This window comes from Rousettus aegyptiacus, unplaced genomic scaffold (assembly GCF_014176215.1).
Source record: "Rousettus aegyptiacus isolate mRouAeg1 unplaced genomic scaffold, mRouAeg1.p scaffold_m13_p_8, whole genome shotgun sequence".
NCBI lineage: Eukaryota > Metazoa > Chordata > Mammalia > Chiroptera > Pteropodidae > Rousettus > Rousettus aegyptiacus.
The window spans coordinates 30,637,648-30,658,156 of NW_023416311.1; the positions used below are offsets into that span (position 1 = coordinate 30,637,648).

The following is a 20,509-nucleotide window of genomic DNA, read 5'->3' on the forward strand; positions in this document are numbered from 1 at the left end:
GCGATGCAGGGTCTTCTGTCTGAACGAGTGTGCGGCCCCTCTGAAGCGGCTTCTCACACCAGCTGTAGTGTTGAAGCAGCGTGGATGTCTTACTCATTTCCTTGAAAATTTCCTCAGACTTGCAGACCGAAGTATGGTGCCTTGGCGGTTCACTAGCGATTTTGTCTGGAAGTCGATTGCTGAGAATTCAGGCTTTTCCAGCCACGGGGACCCGAGGAACGACTTTTTCTCCGTTAGGAGAGCCCCGGTTAGAGCCAATCGCCCAATCACTGCTCCTTGTTCCCAAGATGGCGCTACAGAACAGAGAAGTTGGAATTCAGCAGCTGCATTTTGCCTCTTAACACAACATGAAGACAGTGCTTGCTGTGCAGATGGGTCTCCTACTTGTAAACGAAAAGGGGCGACTTTGTTTGGGGACAAGCTTAGGGGAGCTACTTGGCATGCCTGGTAAGCTCAGTGATGGAAAGTAACCACACTGATGGTCTGATCATGAATTCCTAACTGGGCAGGTCATGGTGGGTAGTTTGTTCAGGCCTATAGTTTCCTTAGCGAAGGTCAAGCTTTACCTTAACTGAGACTTGTCCGTTGTCCTTATGCATTTAGATTAACATACGGTTGGAATGTTAGGGTAATTTTCTTTTTCAGACATACCCCTCCAGCACAGAGCTCTAGACTATGAAGCTCCTCATTGTTACCTTATTGCCAACATACCATCTCCACTGTAAATGGTTAATGTCAACTGCCCTGTACCCACCAATGTAAAAGAAGTGTGTTTCTCAATTTTGCTTGTTATCTAATCTTAGACATTCTCCTGCTTTGCTTACTGCTGCCTCCTTAATCTACCACCCATGTATTTCATGTAACCTTCCTTACATTTTCTCCTTTAATTACAAATGTATAAAATAAGTTGCAAAACTGCCTTGCTCCAGAGCCTTTTCTCAACCTGTTGAGATCTTGCTTCTGGGCATGTCCTCAAAATTTTGGCTCAAATTCATATAAAAATTTTCTAGAGATTTGGGTGTTTTTTCATTGATGTACAAAGTGTCCTGAACCCCACTTCCAGCTAGACTTGCTGCTCTTGAAGCCATAGAAATTCAGGAGCAGCACTCCTGTCCTCAGGGTCACTGCAAGTGGACAACCTGTTGCCTATTTCATTTCCTCTGGTGGTTTACAAGTGTGGCCCTAATTCTTCACTGTAAGGTGGTGGTCACAAAATATAATTTGTCAATTTCCTGATTTCAGAGCCACCTCGTTTTCTGGGATTAGTTAATCCAGCTGACCATGGAGCACTAATGCAATGGAAGTAATTGGTTTTACTTTGTCCCATTGTTACAAAGTCTTTGGTTCTAGGGAGATCAAGGACAGATTGAGAGACTGGAATGATTATTTTAAATTAATTACTCGCTCCCTGGGACATCTTGGCAAAGAAAGGATAGCATCAATGGAAGCAAAGATTTCTGCATCTGTGAGTTACATGAACCAATCTGGAAGTATGTAGAGTTGGTACCCAGAGTCAAAATACCAACAGTGTTTTTTTTAGATCCCATCTCTTTACAAAGGACAGTTCCTTTGAAGGAATTTATAACCCAAGTAGATGAAAATAACTACAAATCGATGATCCAGATTCTTTATAATAAATGACAGGAAAAGAAATAACTTTAGAAAAGAAACAGACATTCAATATTAATTTCTGGTTCAATCTTTTGAGTTAGTATTTTGCATTGCAGCCTAAACAGAACCTACCATTTTATGCATTATATTTCATATTTTATGAGTCATTCCAGATGGTAGAACCTTAGTTCTAAAGGAGCTCTTTAAGTGAAACCACCTTATTTTGTATTTTGAGGAAGCAGGACCAGAGGATTTTGAGAATTGAAAGTTTTGATACAAGCCAGTGGCAGGGCTGGCCTCTTGATGTCTATCCCAGAGCATTTCCCATTATGACATCATGCTCTTGTATAAGAGCCATTGGAGTTCCAGAGAGGGTGAATTATTTTCAGTGTTTGTTTTTAGACCTGTGTAATGACACTGATCTGGTATCCAAAATGGAGACTCTGTCTTTTAGAAAATTAGTTCCAGGGAAGGTGGTACTTAGAAATGAAAAATGGGAGGAAGAAATGGGTTGGACACTACCATAGGATGATTTTGTTGATTTTAGTAATTTGCTTGGAATTGGAATAGGATAGAATTGGAATCTGATCAATTTCAAGTCATCGAATACTTAGTACTTACCAAGTGCCAACTATTGTGTTAAGTATTTTATGCAGTGTACAGAAAGTTGGGTAAGATCTGTGTCCTCAAGGAACTTAGAAACAAGGATAAGATCAGTTCATAGGTAATTTTAAATATGAAGAAATGCACAGTACCTCAAACCAGGAAAGGCCTAGTTAATAGTATAGTTAGATGAAACTATGAGTGAATGAAAGATAGTCTGGAATTTCAGAGAACACAGAGGTTACCACCAGTTATGAATGGGAGTGAGGCTTGTACAGATAAATCAGAACATAACCAATTATAGGAAAAATTATGTGTTTGCAAAGGCCTAAGGAATTCCTTCTGCTCAGGAGAGCTTTGATTTAGTAACTGGAATGTGGAGAGTAAGATTGGTTCTTGCTTGTGCCAAAAAATGAATAACAGTTCATGCTTACTGCCCATCTGCCCTCATTTCTGTCTTCTTTTCCATGGGTTAATGCCTGCCACCTACTCATTAAAAAACTTTTGGAAACGTTATTTAACCAGTGCCCATAAAAGAAGTAAACAAAAGGACAAAAGCGTCAATGCATATTTTGTATTAATACTTAATAATCTTTATGCTTTCGATATTAACCTAATTACTGTCATATGGTCCTAAGGAGAGGTTTTTTTTTAGAAAGGGTCTTGTACTATTCAGTGCCAAAGGGACTGAAAATCTCATACAGATTTTTCCACTCTAGGCTTCTTCCCCAATTCATTTCCATTGTGCAGAGACTAGATCAGTTTATGGAGTATTTAGGGGCCTAAGGTAGTCTCAGATGGTATGTAAATAGCATACTATCAAAAATACCATACTTATAAGACAAGCACACAGCATACTTATGAATATCAGGCATTGTTTTCCTAATTTGATAAGTGAAATCTGTAGCCCACTAGCCTATAAATCTCCAGGAAACCAGGGCCACTTATACATTTTGTTTCTAACGCATTTTGGCATGCTGTAATGCAATCTTAGATTATTTTAATAAAAAGGCGGTATGATGGAGTGCTTAAGAGGGTTCATTGACTTTGGGTTCAAATACTGACTGTAGCCTACTGACTTTGGCAAATCAATTTCTCTAAGTTTATCTGTTAAATGAGGATAATAGTTCCACCTCTTAGGGTTGTTCTAAGGATTGAAGTAGACAATGCAAATAAAGTGCTTGACAGTTCTTGGCACATTAAAAACACTCTATAAATTGTGGCAAATATTATATAGACATACTATACCAAGTTGATTGTTAAAATTTATTACCTCATTATATTGTATTTCACTTTATTGCACTTCCCAGATACTGCATCTTTATTATATTGAGGCAAGGCCCTATACCAGCAAAAAGATTATGGCTTGTTCTAGGCTCAAGATAATGGTTAGCAATTTTTTTATTTTTTATTTTTTTAGCAGTAAAGTATCCTTTAATTGAGGTGTCCACATTGTTTTTTTAAACAATGCTATTGCATACATAATAGACTACACAATAGTGTAGATATAACTTATAAACCCTTGGGAATCAACAAAATAGTCTTTGTGGCTTGTTTTATTGCAATATTTGCTTTATTGTGGTCTGGAACACAGTATCTCCAAGGTATGCCTATAATCCCCAATTGTTTTTCTCCCGGTCTGTGGCTTCTCTTCATTCATTCTCTTAATGTCTACTAGCCTGTAAATCTGGAGGCTAGGGCTACTTCTTATACATTTCGTTTCTTTGTGCTGTAATTATGCATGAAGTAGAAGTTCCTAATTATGTGGATGGCAGTTTATCTGGTGTCATGTCTAAGAAATCTTTGCCTAATCCAAAGTTATAGAATTTCTTTCTCTCTTTTTTTTCTTAGAAGTTGTGTCATTTTTACATTGATTTTAGAGTGTTAAACTAAACTTGCATTGGTGGGAGAAGGCCTACTTGGTCTTGATGTATTATTCTTTTTATACACTATTCTATTCAGTGGCTAAAATTTTGTTGAGAATTTAACAATTTAAAATCTAATTTAAAATCTTTACATACAAAAGATGTTTTGTAGTTTATTTTTCTTGTAATTTCTTTTCTAGTTTTGGTATCAGTAATTCTGGCTTCCTAAAATGGATACAGAACTGCCTTTCTCTTCAATTTTCTGAGAGTTTGTGTAGAATTGGCATTTCTTAATTTCTCAACGTGGGGGTTTTAAGTTGTGTTTTAGTTATTGATTTATGCTTTAATTACATAATTTCTAGTGTACCGATTTTTTGCTTATTCTTTCAGTTATGAAAAATGATGTTAATATCTCCCAAATGATTATAAGTTTGTCTATTTCTACTCTATTTTATTATTTTTTTCTTTATAGTTCTGGTGTAATCAGCTTTCTTTTGATTAGGGTTTGCCTAGTATATATTTGTCTCTCTTTTTACTTTCAACTTTTCTATTACCTTATGTTTTTAGATGTTTTGCTCATAAACAACCTATAATTGTTTTTTTATAGTACGTTTCTTTTACCTGAAATATCCAGATCATTTACATTTAAAGTAATTGCATATATATTTGAGAGTTTAATTCTATCGTCTTTATGCTTTATTTTTGTCTTGACTATTCTGTTTCTTTTTCTCTCCTTTCTTGTCTTCTTTTGGATTGATTATTTAATTTTCTAGAACTCTTTCAGATGTATGCCAGAGCTGGCTCACAATGGCTCAGGAGAGCCATTTCTTTCCAATTCCATGTTCATTAACCTCTTCTTGGTAGCTTGCAATTGGCCGTGGTGGGAGCATTTACACAATAAAAAGAGCTTTCCTCCTGTGAAGAGCTAGTGGTTAAACATTTACCAGCACACCAATTATCATTACTTTCTCTTCCTGGATAATACAAAAGTCTTCCTCCACAGTTATATGCTATTCTTGTCATACATTTAAATTCTATACTAAATATCATATATTCATCATTTTTCTTAAGTTTCTGTGGGATCGGTTTTATTACCAACATGTTAAGACTGGTTCTTATTTATATTCTTGTCCTCTCATATGCTTGGTTATCAGTGTTGTGTCTAACATTTTATTTTTTAAATTGTGTAGGCATAATTTTATACCTAAAATGATTGTATCTTTGCTCAGACAAGATTTTTGTTTTCATTAGGCGTGGTGCCTGAATCTGTCAGCAGTCTGGGATCACCTTACCCTAATTTTAAGATTTGAGATTTTTCTAGGCCATCCAGATAACGCAAAGCTGAGCTCCAGTCCTTGGAAAGAATGTTCATCTTTTAATTCACCCCTACACCTAGTGTCCTAACCCAAAGCATAGGCATGATGGTTAATTTTATTTGTCATTTGATTGAGCCACAGGATGTCCAGATATTTGGTCAAGCATTATTCTGGGTGTTTCTGTGAGGGAATTTTTGGATGAGATTGATGTTTTAATCAGTAGATTGAATAAAGCAGTTGCCCTCCATAGTGTGGATGGCCCTCATTCGATCAGTTGAAGACTGGAATAGAACAAAAGGCTGACGTCCCCCAAGTAAGAGAGAATTCCTTCTGCCTGACAGCCTTTGAACACTGGCTCTTTCTGGTTCTACAGCAGCTCCTGGCCTTCAGACTTGAACTAGGACATCAGGTCTGCAGATTTTTTACTTGCTAGCATCCATAATCATGTGAGTCAATTCCTTACAATAAATCTCTTTATATCTATGTGTACAGCTATCTGTATATCTATATCTATATCGCTATATTTCTATGTCTATGTCTATATCTATCTCTATCTCTATCTCTCTATCTATGTCTATATATCTGTCTTCATTTATATATCTGTATCTATCTAATTTCCTTTTGGTTCTTTTTTTCTGAATAACCCTAATTTGTACAACAGACATTTACCAGGACCCTTGTCCTTGGAGGACCCTGGATTCCAAATTTTGTGTCTGTAGTTATGATAGGCTGTTAAAAGTACTACTCAGGCTCTTAATCACCTGTTCTGGAATCAGCAAATATCCCTTGAGGGTAAAGCAGTTCTAAAAAGCTGAGTTTACTTTCTGATGTTCTCTTTTCTCTTGGATATTGGCCTGGTATTTACTACCTTATTAGCTCTCTCTTATCTTTGAATACATGTGTTTTGTTCATTTTGTCCACTTTTCTAGTTATCATTAGTGGGAGGTTGTCTGTCACCCTTGTCCTCTATTACCAGAATCATTTGGTAAGTAACAATTTAATAAAATTACTGTGTTTATCTATTTTATTTTGCTAAATCCTATTACGTTAATTATATATCTGTAACACATTATTACAGTGTTTATTTGCTTTGTAGTACGTGTTTGTTGCAGGTTAAAGGGAATATTTAATTCTCATCCAATGTAGTCAAATCTCGTGTACTATGCACAGATGTATTCATTATGGAGTTCATTAAGTGTTAAATAACTAGGTAATTAGTGTTTAAAATGTTCATATCATACAGAAGTGTCTGGAAAATTGTTTTATAGGTTTTTAAGAGGATTTTAGTGATATTTAGAGAAATTGGAGTTTTTCAGCAGGTGGTGAATGCATTCTTATTTTCTCATTTAAAACAACATAATATAGGCTCCTTCAATCTTAGAATTGTCTTCAGAAATGGATTACCCTGGATGCCTATAGTTCTAATTGTAGCATATAACATTTGACATACCTCTGATTTGGTGTGCTTGTATTATATATATATATACACACACACATATACATTTACATGTATATTTATATCTGAAGAGCAAGGACCTTCTCTTATATAACCATAACACAATGATCAAATTCAGGACATTTAGCATTAATTTAATATTATTATTAACTATAATAATAATTATAAAAATTATATAACACATAATTATAAGTTCATTTTAAGTTTATATTCAAATTTCACTCATTGTTCTAATAATGTCCTGTTTGGCAATTTTTTTCTTCATCCCAGAGCCAATCCAAGACCATTTGTTGCATTTAGTTGTCATGCTCCTTTAGTCTAATCTGAAACAGTTGCTCAGTGTTTTCTTTGACTTTCGCAAATTGACAGTCTTAAAGAGCTTGCACCAATTATTTTATAGGATGTTCCTCAGTTGGGGTGGACACCAGCTAACTGAGTGATTAAAGTTAACATCACAAATAGTAGCACAAATTGACATTATACAGTGGGTCCAAAATGCATAACTTGAATCGAATCATGATGAATATCCCTTGCCCTCTGAATAAAGTCCATGCTCCATAACAAGTCATCAAGGTCTCTCTTGCTCTGTCACCTTTGTCTCTCACCATGTGTAATGCAAGAGCTCCAGGCCAGGACTTGCACCTGGGATATTCCAGAAAAACCACCAGGGAGAACCAGAAGGGTGTGACGTGTCATTTATTACTCATGGGACAGGGAAGCTTCAGTAGTGGCTGGTCAGAGCTGCAGGAAAAGGCACCCTGCCAAAGGCAAGCAATGTTTTTATGTATACAAGCAGAGGGAGGGATAATCTTATTGGGGGAACAGCTGCTTTCACAGGGCAATGGGAGCAAGATGTGCTTGGTTCTTGGTTATAGGAGCAGATAACGTCTAAGGGAGCAGCAGAAAATGTCCTTGGGAGCAGGCGCTGCTGAAAGCTTTTCATGTACTGCCTTCTTTGGCTCCTGGCTGGGCAGCCAACAGTCTTCTGAGTATGTGGAGGGGCTATATTCTGAATTAACTTCGTACCATGTCTTCTTTGTGCACTCTGGCTATCCACACATTGCCTTTCCCACCTTGATTTCCTCACTTTTGTTCAGGTGGCTCTTGGAGAAGCTGGGTTCTTCCCTAGTCCAGGGAATGGACCACAGTTGGTCCATGTCTTATGAGGCAACCCTGTTACCACTTGCTGCTAATTGGTTTACAGATGGGTTTGTGACCCATTCCTGACAATCAAGACACAAGAAGAGGTCTCCTAAGGAGTTTCTAGGAAAAAATATGCTCGCTGGTAAAAAGGGTGGCGAGGAAGTCTTTATCTGTTTTCTGTCTTGAACATGGTTGTGGGAAGATATGACGGTTAGAGCTGTGGCAGCTGTCTTGACAGACCTATGGGTAAAGCAGCGTGGAAAGGTGGAGACCTGGGTTCCTCACATTGTATGAATTCTGAAACCATTTGTAACTGCAGGGGTTGGTGTGTAAAATCATTTAATGTCTCTGTTGCTTGTGCCACTGTTGGCTCATATGTTGCTTCTTGCCACTAAGCACACTCTTAGTTGGTCCTTCCTACCCCCACCTTTCATTCTGGCATGCTCTCCCTTACTTTTTGTCTAACTCCTGCTCATCTTTAGGCTTCGGCAAGGCATGATTTCCTCTGTAACACCTTCCTTTATCTTCTAAGACTGGACCGAGTGCCTCTCCTTTAGCATCCTGTACCTACCCCCATAGTCGCCTTCCTAATCCCTAAACCTAATTCACGTAATACAGTTTTCCCCTTGGTCTAGATGTCTGGTTACTATTTGGTGCCTATATATAAAAGTTGGTTTTTTAAATGTCTGCAGAGAAAAGTTTTATGGGGTCAATGCTCCAAAGCCACAGGAAACATTTTTTCCTTAGACTAAGCCAAGGTTCAGGAAGTAGAGGAAAGAACAGTCCCTTATGATAGCCAGCATGTTCTCCTCTAGTCTTGTGATTCTACCACAATTTGGGGTTGGCCGTTTCACAACAGATCTCCAGCCCCAATTCCTGATAGCTTATAAGTGGAAAGGTTAGGGGTCTTTGTGATGATTTGGGGATATTTGGAAACACTTAAAGGTTTGCTCCATGGGGAAAACCAGGAACCTGCTGGCTTCCCTACAAGGACTAGGATTGGTTCATATGTGAAAGGAACGGGAAGCTAATTGGTGTTTTAAAGTGTACCTAGGGTTTGTTTTGATCAGGTATGGTAAGACACACAGACATGGAAATGATTGTCATGAAGGAAGAAATTTATATGCTTGACAGATGTTATCTCTAGAAGCAGGAGGCTTAACATGGCATGCCACTCAGGGCCACAGGAGGAAGCACAGGGTTGGTCAGGAGACAAAGTGTTGAGGGGAAAGCACAGGCATGAACCTTTATTGTGATTTCCATTGTAGGGAGTAGGGGAGGCAGGGTAATCAGGTTTAGGATTAGCTAATTTGAATAATTGTCACAGGCTGTGGGATATAGGGACTGTCCCTAGTTGTCTGTCTGGTATCTGGCTTTATGTGAATAGGGCAGGGGAATATTGCCTGCTAGAGCTAGATGGGATCCAGATTAGTTACTCTGTGTATGAAAGCTGTTTGCTATCTCTAAGAATTGGCTGTCCTTGGGAGAAGCAGTGTCTCTGCAGTCAGGGAGGTTCCAGATGCCAGAGCACCAAGGATACAGAAAATAAGAAAATATCACTCATTATATATATACAATCAGTGATACGAAATTTAGCAGCCTTGAAAGCTAGCCCAAAACATTTAGCAAAACCATTTAAATTGTCTTTGCTCCATTTACTTTGTAGAACATGATACCAGAACATAATTTCAATGATCATGGATACTAACTAATGTTATTATTTTGAAAAGCTATAGATTATATCATTTTAGGCCTTCAGGCTATTCTGAAATTACATGTCCTTAGTCAAAAACAGCATGTGTGACTAAATGAGAATTTGTAGCTCTGAATGGTCTTGGGCAAGTCAGTGAGCTGTCTACAAACCCCCCACCCCCACGCCGTTACCGCAAACTGAGAAGTTGCTCTGGAATTCTGAGTTTGGGGAGACTACAGGAGGGACTGTCCTTCAAGAAACAATGATGAAGTCTTAAACCTCATGGAATGCCCTTTGCATTTCTCTAGCAAGAGATCAAGTGTTGAGGTGCTTACAGAATGCTAGAAGAAACTTGGCAAGAGTCCAGGTGTCATGCATAATAGTCTCTGTGCCAAGTTATCTTGTATAAACATTCCTATGAGGCAGATGCTGTTATTATTCCTCATTTAATAGTTAAGTTAAATTGCTCAAGGTCATATTGCTGGGAAAGTGGTGTATCTGTCTGACTTTAAAGAGTAAGAATTAGATTTATTTTATGTAATTACAGAGGTGAATACTAGATCAAAATAAGGGCAAAATATAGGGAGACATATTCTGGTTCAATATTAGGTGAGACTTTTGAACCAGATTTGTCAATCAAAACTGCCATGGGCTGCCTTTTTTTATTGGAAGGGTTCAGGTTCAAATTGGATTACCATTTTTTCAGGGATGTTATAGAGGGGAATCCCAAATTGGCTGAGAGTGGGAGTAGACACCCTCTGAATGTCCCTTTGTGTCCTGAAATTCTAATATAAATCTAAGATTCTGGTATTTGGCATCTCCCAGGAAATTCACACAGAGCAGTTGGAGACCCTACCACCAGAGGGCAGTGTCTTCACACTTGGTCTGTTTGCACAGAAGGAACCAACCTTTATTCTCTCTGGAGCTGCCTAGAGAGAGCCAAGTTTAAAACCATCACAGGGTGATATGGGCCCGTGTGAAGATGGAGAAGGAGCCAACAACAGAATATCACTATCCCTTCCACTATCAGCCCAAACAATGGTTTCTGTCCGCCAATAGACTGGAGAGTGGTCAGAGTGCTCGTAGTCAAAGAGAAGACACCATTTACAGAGAGCTGAGGAAAAGTGTGTTCTGAGGGCTGTGAACTGGCAAAGAGCTCTCATAGTGCTGCCCATTCCGCCTCTGCACTCTAAAGACTAGGAAAATGAGGAGAGGAACAGGGTCAAGGAGTGTTAGGAGGTGACAGTGGAAACCCTGCCACACTTGTAAAAGTTGAATGACTCAGGAATATTTAGCCTAGAGAAGAGAAAACTGTCTTCCATTAAGGCTGTTCTACAGGGTCCCGGGTGTCAAAACCAGGGTTAGCAAGTGGGTCCCACCAGGGGGCAAGTCTCAGGTTGATTTAAGGAAGAACTTTTGGCAATGTTAGGAAGGACGACCTTGGGAGGCAACTCATTCTCCATCATTCATTTACTCCACACATACTTACCCTCTGCCTGCTTCAGGCCTGACACCTTCTAGTTGCTGAGGATATAGTAGTGAGTAAAATATACAAAACTGCCTGCCCTCATGGAGCTGACTTGCCTGTGTTGGGACATTCTGGAAGATGCTGAAGGGGATTACTCAGAGGCCTCATGGGTTGGTCGTTAACCTAGATGGATCTTAACATCCCTTCAGGGGATTCCATAACTTCTTGAGCTTTATGAAACCTAGATTATCTTTATATCGCTGGTATACCCTTTCAAAATTTGCAAAGAACTTTACCAAGACTGCATAGTTTTCATGGTTTCCAATAAAAACAAGCCTGTGAATTAGGAGATAGGGACACAACAGCACTCTGGTATATTGTAAAAATTTCCTTTGAATTTGGAATTCTAAGAAAAATAAAATTCTTCACTTAAAAATAATCTCCAGTCAGTGTATTTTTCATTTTTCATTTTTTTTTTTTTTAATTCAAGCTGCATGGGGACAAGGCATTAAAATGTCCACATGAGGAATATCTAGAGAACAGCCAGGTCACACAGACATTACATATTCCGTCCTTGACATGAACATGTAGGATCTCAACTAAAACAGACCCACTGCTACTGTTATGCAAGTGCTTACACAGCTTGATACAGTCTCGAGGAAGCCATGCTAATTTTAATTCCTCTAATGGTTGGGTATGTACATTCCCAAACTCATTACCCCCATAGCTATCTTTATTCTTTAGCACTTGTCTCTCTCTGGCTTGCACTTTTCTTTGCATAGTAAACATTCTCAGGATGGACCCAGTTTTCCATTTTCACATATTTTTCTTCTCAGTGGTATGCTGTTGAGATCTGTGTCATCCTACAAGGTAAGAGAGAGAGGATGAGAAAATACTTGTGGGCCAGAGCTGGGAGTTCTGACACCTCTGTTCTCTTCTTGCTAGAGAGACAGCACTTGGAGATGCCAGGGCTGCTTCTACACAGGCTTCCCGCTTTGTAAGGACACCATTGGGTCATACCTGGACCATTCTGTGTGAGGTTGTGAGCGTTTAAAGAAACTTTTCTTTAGGTTTGGCTTGCCCAAGTAGGCCTAAATTCTACTCAGGCTATTGAGAGAGCCAGAGTGCAATCCCCTGGGATGCAGTGCTAAGAGTCTTGTTTTGCTGTTGTTATATATCTTCTCAAGAAAGAAAAGCTGCTGCTCATCGCATCCTACAAATGGATTTTTTATTAGCAAGATTTCCTTATAGAGATTATGGAATACGTATACCCTACTGGGCTCTTGACAGTCTCACCCATGCCTATCCTACTAGCTTCATCTCTTACCCTGTCCATCACTCTCACCCTATCCTGGGCCTTCTCCTCCAGTCACACTGTACTCTTGTGTGAATCCCACCTCTGTACTTTTGCATGTGTTGGGCTTTCTATCTGGAATTCCCTTTTTAACTTCTCTACCTGGTGAGGGATCAGTTTTATTTATTCTTTTTACTTTCCATTATTTTTTATTTTCCTTTATTTTAATTAAAAAATACTTTTTCAAAAAACTACTTCTCAATTTCTATACCTCTCTTATCTTGGGCAGGTAACAAATAAGTACCACTGATTGAGTGGCATTGCTCTAGACTCCTGTATAAGGTCACATCCTCCATGGAGCTACTCCACCCATCCACCGTAGGTTGAGCCAGTTGCTCCTTCCCTGTGATTTCCTCCCATGAGATGCAAACACGTATCATGGAACATTTGCTCATAGCCTTGTAGTGATTGGTGTGTGCATCTACCTCTCCACTGGATTCTGAGCTCCCCAAGGAAGGATGTTCTTTCTTATTCATTTCTGCACCCCAGAATATAGGTCTAGCCCATATTCAGAGCTTCATCGATATTTGTAAACTGAATATAATGCCACTTTGGAAAAATAAACTCTGGGTTCTTGACTCAGCGCTGACCTGTGTACTAGTTTGCTTAAGACATCTTGTGGCTACTGCTAGCTTATCTCTGGCTCTGTGACCAACAAGGGGAAATGGAATAGAATGAGGATGGATCAAGACATGGAGAACAGACCCCAGGGACCCCAGCCCTTGTAACCTCTGTACTTGGCAGGACTGCAGCCCAGTGGTATGGAGAGAGAGCAATTGAACCAGGTCAGCGGACCCCAGGAATAAATAGTCACCAAACCAGGGCAGGGGATTTGCTTTACAAGGTGTCTAATCCTAGAGGCTAAGACTCAGCAGGTAGAAGGAGCTGAAACACCCACTGAGACTGGGTAGTACAGAAGCTTTACGGGTAACCTCTGACGAGGTGAGAGCTTAACAGAAGGGACTCTTTTCAGGTTTTCGCTCTGAAAAGAGATGGTTACACATTAATCATAGGACTCATCCAGAGACAAGCCTCTAGTTTCCTTAACTTCCTGTTAAGAGTTAGAGATTTAAGAAAAAGGTTCTGTGTCCTGTTTTTTGTTTCTTCCCTAAGGAAATGGTAAGAAAAGTCTCAGCTTGAATTCATGTGTCAACAGGATTATCACTTTTGGCTAAAACCTCAATTGAACCAGTCCTGAGAGATAGCTATAAATGAGTAGGGAACCTTATTCTCATTGAGGGTTGATTTATTCAGATGTTTGAATATGAGGCCAGAAAAACATTCCCAGAATCCATGGAAGTTGAACATTGGCACATTAGTGCCAAGACTTCAGCCTCCTTCCCCTCCCAGCCTAACCAAGTCCTTGATCTTGAGTTGTTCTGATTAATCCTAAATGGAGGTCATCTTTTTCAATCTTCACAGTAACTAAGACATGACATGGGGCTTGGATAACCATGGGCAAGTCACTGAATTTCTCTGAGCTTATTTTTCTCACCTGACAGGGAGATTTATACCTATCTCATAGGATAAATAAGTAGAGAAAAACTTGCCATGTGCCTGGCTCTTGTAGAAGTAAGAGAAACCTCTGTTTCCTGTCTCAGTAATTCTATAATGATTTCTGCTATAGCACTGATTCTCAAACTTGATCATACGTCTGAATCACCTGGAGGGCTGATTGGACCACAGATGCTGGGCCCACCCCAGAGCTGCTAATTTAGTAGGTCTGGAGTGAAGCCTAAGAATTTGTATTTCTAACTTCTCAGGTGATGCTGATTTTGCTGTTGGCCCAAAGGATCATGTTTTAGGGAACTCTGCTATAGAATAATGTTCTTTGTCTGTCTCCTCACCTCTCCCGTGGTCCTCTCATAGGAAGAGGAATGATTTATACTATGTTTGGAAGAAGGAACCAGGAAGGCAGGGATGAAGCCCATCTACCTGCAGGGTTGATAAGTTCTGGTCATTCCTCCCCTTCAAATAGGGGCTCCTCCTCAGAAAGCAGGGTGGTGGTTGTTCAGGTATCTTTAATTCTGGGGTGAAGTACAAGGGTGCCTGTGATGGATACCCATTGAATTCTCAATCTAGAATCATAACATAATAAAACTAGCATTTTGATTTTTATATATTTGTCTCCTGTGTTCTTTTTAATTGGTTCTGAATTAAGGAAAACAAAAAAGAACTATTTTAAATTGTCTCCTTAAAATCCCATCTGCCCTCAGTGCTCAAGAAATGGTAGCTGTGATTATTATTATTTCCTTAATGTTAGAAATCTGAATTCAACCAGTATTGATGAAATCCTTAGGAATAATGTCATTGTGTAGGATGTGAAAGATGAATACACACTGCCTATAAGCTTGCAAATGTCCCTAAGTTTCTCCAGTGAAAACAAGCATGTACTTAACACCTATCTGTCAGGCCTAGTATCAAGTGGTGTTGATATGGAACTTGCCTTTGACAAGCTTCTACTCAGATGGAGAAGCATCGTGGCCACCAATACCTGGTACAAGTGGTCAGCACCACATCTGAGAGCTTTGAGAATCTAGAGAGAGAGTGTTGCAACTGAAGGGACATGGGAAGCTTTAGGGTTCCCGTTTATGTGATCAGGGCATGGCAGAGAAGCATAGAAGTCAGAAGGAGGAAAGCAGGAACAGGGAAGGGGAACTTGGAGCATGGCAGTAAAGAGGAATCCACGTGTACCAGAATCTACAGCACACCTACCTGGGCTGGGACACAGGGAACCTCACTCCTCTGAAAGGGTTTTGGAGGAGCCTGTCTTGGACACCTGAATGATCTCCACAGAGGTGATGCCTTTGCCGGCCACACGGTGTCTGGTGCGCAGCTTGTTCAGAGCAGTTTCCGCCATGCCGGCCCGCTCCTCCGCATCATCCAGCTCATGGACTGTCTTCCTGTAGCGAGCCAAGGTCTGGTTGGCTTGCTCCTCCTGCAACAAAGGCACAGTGGAGAATGGGATGTGAACCTGACTTGTTCTGGGTAAATGTGCTTTGTTATCAGTTCTGCATGGACACCTAAGAGTGCAATTGTCCTATAAGGCTGGTTAAAAAATACAGCAGTCCTGGGTTGGGGCATCCTCCAACTCACCACAGACAACCACCTCAACACTTTTAGCTGATTGTTTTTGGCCTTCATATCTGTATTTCTAAATAAAATGTGTTTTATTATTGCTTCTATAATGTGGCTTTAGGCATTAGTTATTGGTGACTCACTATGGAAGATGTGGATTTAGTGCTTCCCTTACCCCCACTACACATTTCTGATCCCCTCGTCTTCCCAGTAGAGTTGTAGTATTGTTTGTTTAGACCATATTTACTGTATGCCTGGTCCTTGTTGAGCCTTTTAGGAAGGGCATTGGGTGCATGGATGGCTGATGGATTCAATGTAGTGGCCCCAGAACTAGCAGCAGATGATAGCAGAGCCAAATAGCTATGTCCTGAGTGGTGGTGGTTGTGGTGGTGGTGGTGGTGGTGGTGGTGGTGGTGGTGGTGGTAGGTGGTTGTATGGTGTAGGGTTGAGACTTGAAGCCACCATTTGCTAACCATTTGACTTTGACTTTAACATTTACTAATATAACATAGATGCCCCACTCTGGACTGTTTCCTCACCTGTGTAATGGACTAAGAATGTCAGCTTTCCTGCCTTGTGTTGGGAGGATAAAACAAGGGTGGGTCCTCGTGTTTGACAGTATGACCAGGAGAGAGAGGTTAACCTGGCAGAGGCCACTGGGGCAGTGGAAGCAGTACAGAGGCAGCTAAGACCTTCCCCAGTTTTAGAACACACCCTGCAGTGGGTGCTTTAGTTACCAGGGGTGTTCTTAGAGCATACTTTTGTTTTTAATACGTTCTATCGACACTGTGTAGTATCCAGTCCACTTTCTACAGATAGCAAGGATGAAGTGCCATGGACATGAGGTTCACAGGAGTCATCTTTTGGCCAATACGTGATTCCTTCCCTGTAGTTAATTCTAATCAAGACTTGAGACCTGCGTTGGGAACGATGGGAGAATTAGGGACACATGGCGAGTACCCACCGCCTCTTCGATTTGCCGCTTATAGACCTTCAGCTTGTTCTGCAGCTTCTCTACCAGTTCCTGCATGCGCTGGTTAGTCTTGTGGTCCTCCTCTGTCTGGAAGAACAGCTCTTTGAGGCGGCGCTCATTCTTCCGCAGTGTCTTGACCGTCTCCACGTGTCGTTTTTGCTCGCCGTCCAGCTCTGTCTCTAGTTCCTTGATCTGAGGAAGGAAGAGAGGAATATAGCTGAGGGAATGTATGTTTTTGAATTTTCAGAACTCAGTGGCCTTGAGTATGGGTGTAATGGCTACAGTGTCCACCTCCTACCCGGAGGTGAGCAGGTGAGCCCTGGACAGGAGGGTCAGGCAGGCTCTGCTTTTCACAGGCCCTGCTACGGTTGTCAGGTGGTCACTCTCCCTGAGACTCAAATTTCTTCCTCTGGGATATGGGGGAGGCAGAGGTCAAATAAGGTGACTGAAATTGGGCCCTTCCAGCTCCGACATTCCATGAGATAAAGACTAAGGCTTATTTTAAATCAGTAATAAGAAAGAAATAATGTAGGAAACCAAGACTAGGAACAAAGACAGAGGAAGAATATTGGCAACTGCTCTGCTTAGGGGCTAAGGACATTTTGGGGGAAAGATGACAAGAAGAGGAGGAGGAGAGGAGGCCTTTGTATAAATAAATTAGAGCCATAGTCTAATTTTCTTTCCTGGCACTGGGATAACCCAATTCCCTATCAAATGCTGGGCATGTTTTTTGGGAAAAGATGCTCCCACTCCCTGCTCTGGCCTTGCCATAGCTTTGCTTCCTCTCCTGTCTTAGCTCGATGTTGCCCTCACCCTGGTTTCCAGCTTCATGATCGTGCGCTTCCCTCCCTTTAGAGCCAGCTGCTCGGCCTCCTCCATCTTGGCCTGCAAGTCTTTGATGGTGATCTCATAGTTCTTCTTGATCTTCTCCAGGTGCATGCAGTGGTCCTGCTCTTGCCGGAGTTCTTCCGCCATGCGGGCGGCCTGCGGGAGGTGAAGAGAGCATGAGCTGGAGCTGGGTGGGTCCCCATCCAGGCTCAGAGTGGCTTTGAGAGATGAAGAACAGTGTCTTCAAGTCTCTGAGAAACCAAATGTTGATGCAAGGAACTGGCTGACAGGCAGCTGGGATTTTGTGGAAGGAGCCTCAGGCTCCCTTGTCCCTTGAATGAAAGGGGAGGAGGCAGGCTCATGTGCTTACAACCAGTCCTCCTAATCCTGTGGACTCTGCCAGGCTGGTGACCTCCAGCCAAACTCTTTGCTATCCCCTCCAAGGGGAACACAGCACCAAGGGTGGGAAAAGCATAGATCTGGAGTAGGAAGATGGTCTGACTCCTGCGTAACCTTCGGCAAGTTGTTCTACCCACTCATTCTTATATTCATTCCACAGATATTCATGGAGGGCCTACTGTGTGCTGATTATAGGTCTATATGCCAAATAAGGACATAGCACCAAATAAGACCAACCATGTTCCTGAGATCCTGGCCTTTCAATCAGGTGTGGGGAGCCTGACAAGAAAATCTGCCCTAAATGGGATACATTGTATCTACCACTCAAGGTCGGTCAGTGTGAGCACCCAAAGGAATACTGGGGTGAAAACACTTGGTGGTACATCTTGGTAACATCCACCCCTGAGCCCTTGGGCACAGCACCCGTCTTTGTAGGAACCCTCCCCTCAAGGCTGGCTTGATGCTCCTCCTTGCCAAAAAGTCTGCTCAGATGAACCCACGTTGATGGCACCTTTGCTATACGTTTCCAGGCCACATGCTCTAATCTCTCACACGATTGTCTGTAGCTTGTCAGTATTCCTTACTTTCATGTGTTTGGCTTTTCAGAAAAGTCTCTGGACTCTTTAGAGCAGGACCACATCTCCACTGGTAGGGTCTCATGACTCCATAGTGACTCACGAAGGGAGGGAATGGCTTTTCCTGCCTACGGTAGCCTGGTCCTCACAGGCAGCCTGGGCTAGGGTGCCCAGGCCTCCTCCCACCAGCAGCAGGCAGTGCACACACTTACATCAGTCATGGCTTTCTTGGCCCTCTCATCAGCTGAGCGGAACTCACTGATGAGCTCCTCATGCTCGTTGGAGATGCGCTGGACATCTGATTCCAGTTTGCGCTTGACCACCAGGAGGCTTTGGTTCTGGAGGAGGAAATGAAGATATCATTGTGAGCCGAGAGTCTGCACAGCCCTTCTGTGTCCTGGAAAGAAAACGATCTTCTCCCAGACATACCTGCCAGACCCCCAACAGGAAATGGCCCTGGCCCCCTGCTCGGGGTGAGGGTTTCACCCCTATATTCTTCTCTGGGTTTTAGAGTAGAACTTGCATCATGAGCAGCCCAGGAATAACATAATTTAGGCTGGGTGAGGATGACAGCTCTAGAACAATCCTGAACTCAGACCTGGGAAAACCCAGGTCCAAGATTGGGTACTTTCACCTATGTGGATAAATTCCTTACCTCTTGGCTTTGGTCTTCTTATCTTTAAATGAGATTGTAATTCCCATATGTCCCATGTACATTTTTTCTTTTGGTGTATTCATTCACATGAGATGATGAGTAAGCGGGGGATTAAGCCATGCTGGTAAAGGCCTGCACTGTGAGCAGTAAGCAGTACTGATGTTTCCACTAGTAGCAGACAGGATGCCCCAATACTGACCATAGACAAGCCACTCAACTCTCTGGGCCACAGTTTTTCATTTGTAAAATGAATGTCAGACTTTGGAAAATTCTAGATCCCTTCCAGTTCTAAAGTTCAAGCCTAAGCTACAGGGGTCCTTAAAATTGATCTAAATCATGAGAATATTCTAGGGAGTTTCTAAAAGTTTAGATTTCTGGGATTCCATCATAGATCCACTGGATCAGAATCCTCAGGGAGAGTCTAGGAGTATGTCTTTAAAGACATTGCATGTAGTTAACATACTGCACTGAAAAATTGCTGAGATGGTACATTTTGTGTTACGGGTTTTTTTTCCCACTACAAATAAAAGCTCTGTAGGTGAGTTCTGAGGCATTGACAAGTGGGGGCACTAGCTGCCTCTGAGTTTTGAGGGGAGCCCATAAGGTTTGGGCACCGTCCTGGGCTTACCCCTGTGCCCTGAGTGTGAGACCACATAGCGCCCCCCAGAGAGCCGCCATCATACCTGGATGTTGATCTCGTTGTGCCGCTCTGTGATCTCCACCACCTCCTGCTCCAGCAACTTTCGGGAGCGCTCGCTGCCCTCCAGGGCCGAGCGCACCTCTTCCAGCTCTGTCTGCAGCAAACTCAGGCGTCGCTCCTGCAGGTTGTACTGCTCCCGCAGCTCCTCGTGCTGCCTGGCGTCCTCATCCATTTGGACCTGCAGGTCCTAAGGTGCAAGAGGACATGGCCTGAGCCCATCTCACAGGCCCTGGCATAGCCTGGGGCTGGCCAGGCCTGAAGGTGCTGTGACCTTTGCAGACTGGGCTCAGGAGGGAGATGGGGTGGGATTGGAGAGGTGGAGGCCACAGAGGAAGAGAGTGCGAGGTGGAGACCTGCCCTCAGGGAGTTCACAGTCTGGTTGAGGCCTAGTTGGGCCAGGGCCCAGGTGTCCAGAGAATTTTTCTGATAGGTAGTCAGCATGATGCCAAGGCTTTACAATGACCATGATGCCAAGGCTTTACAATGACGGAGCACCTGAGGTTTCAGTAGGGCCTTCTCAAAGAAGCCTTCCTCAATGGCCTTTGATGATTACATCCTCAGTGGCTAATTCCCTTCTCCCTTTCTCTAGCTTGTTATTTCTCCATAGTACTAATCACCATTTTAAATACTACAGTTTTATTTATTTGTTGCTTATTTTCTTTCTGCAGGAATGTTTATTATTTCGTCTATTCTCATACCCCTAGTACCTAATACGGTGCCTGAGCAGGGCAGGTCTCCAATAAACACATGTAGAATTCATAAATCCATCTATGCATGCTTTAAAGACCAGCC

At 41.8% G+C, this 20,509-nt stretch overlaps 1 protein-coding gene and 1 long non-coding RNA gene across 4 annotated transcripts in view; one reads left to right on the forward strand and one right to left on the reverse strand.

Moving 5' to 3' along the window:
* The first annotated feature begins 10 nt into the window (after positions 1–10).
* On the forward strand, positions 11–14,627 carry LOC107517868. Of its 2 annotated transcripts, XR_001598675.2 has the most exons (3): positions 11–447; positions 5,769–5,841; positions 6,325–14,627. It is a non-coding gene; the product is annotated as an uncharacterized LOC107517868 (long non-coding RNA). The 2 variants fall into 2 exon arrangements; XR_004952542.1 differs by having other exon boundaries at positions 11–5,841.
* The window catches only part of LOC107517867 (myosin-16), a 60,000-nt gene continuing 51,397 nt past the window's right edge, over positions 11,907–20,509 (reverse strand). For both annotated transcript variants that reach the window (XM_016159023.2, XM_016159022.2), the window contains 6 exons: positions 19,701–19,904; positions 18,575–18,700; positions 17,374–17,544; positions 16,552–16,752; positions 15,225–15,447; positions 11,907–12,018 (listed from right to left, as the gene is read on the reverse strand). In XM_016159023.2, the coding sequence (XP_016014509.1) occupies positions 15,247–15,447; positions 16,552–16,752; positions 17,374–17,544; positions 18,575–18,700; positions 19,701–19,904 (903 nt within the window). In that variant the 3' untranslated portion in view covers positions 11,907–12,018; positions 15,225–15,246. The remainder of the gene's footprint in view (positions 12,019–15,224; positions 15,448–16,551; positions 16,753–17,373; positions 17,545–18,574; positions 18,701–19,700; positions 19,905–20,509) is intronic.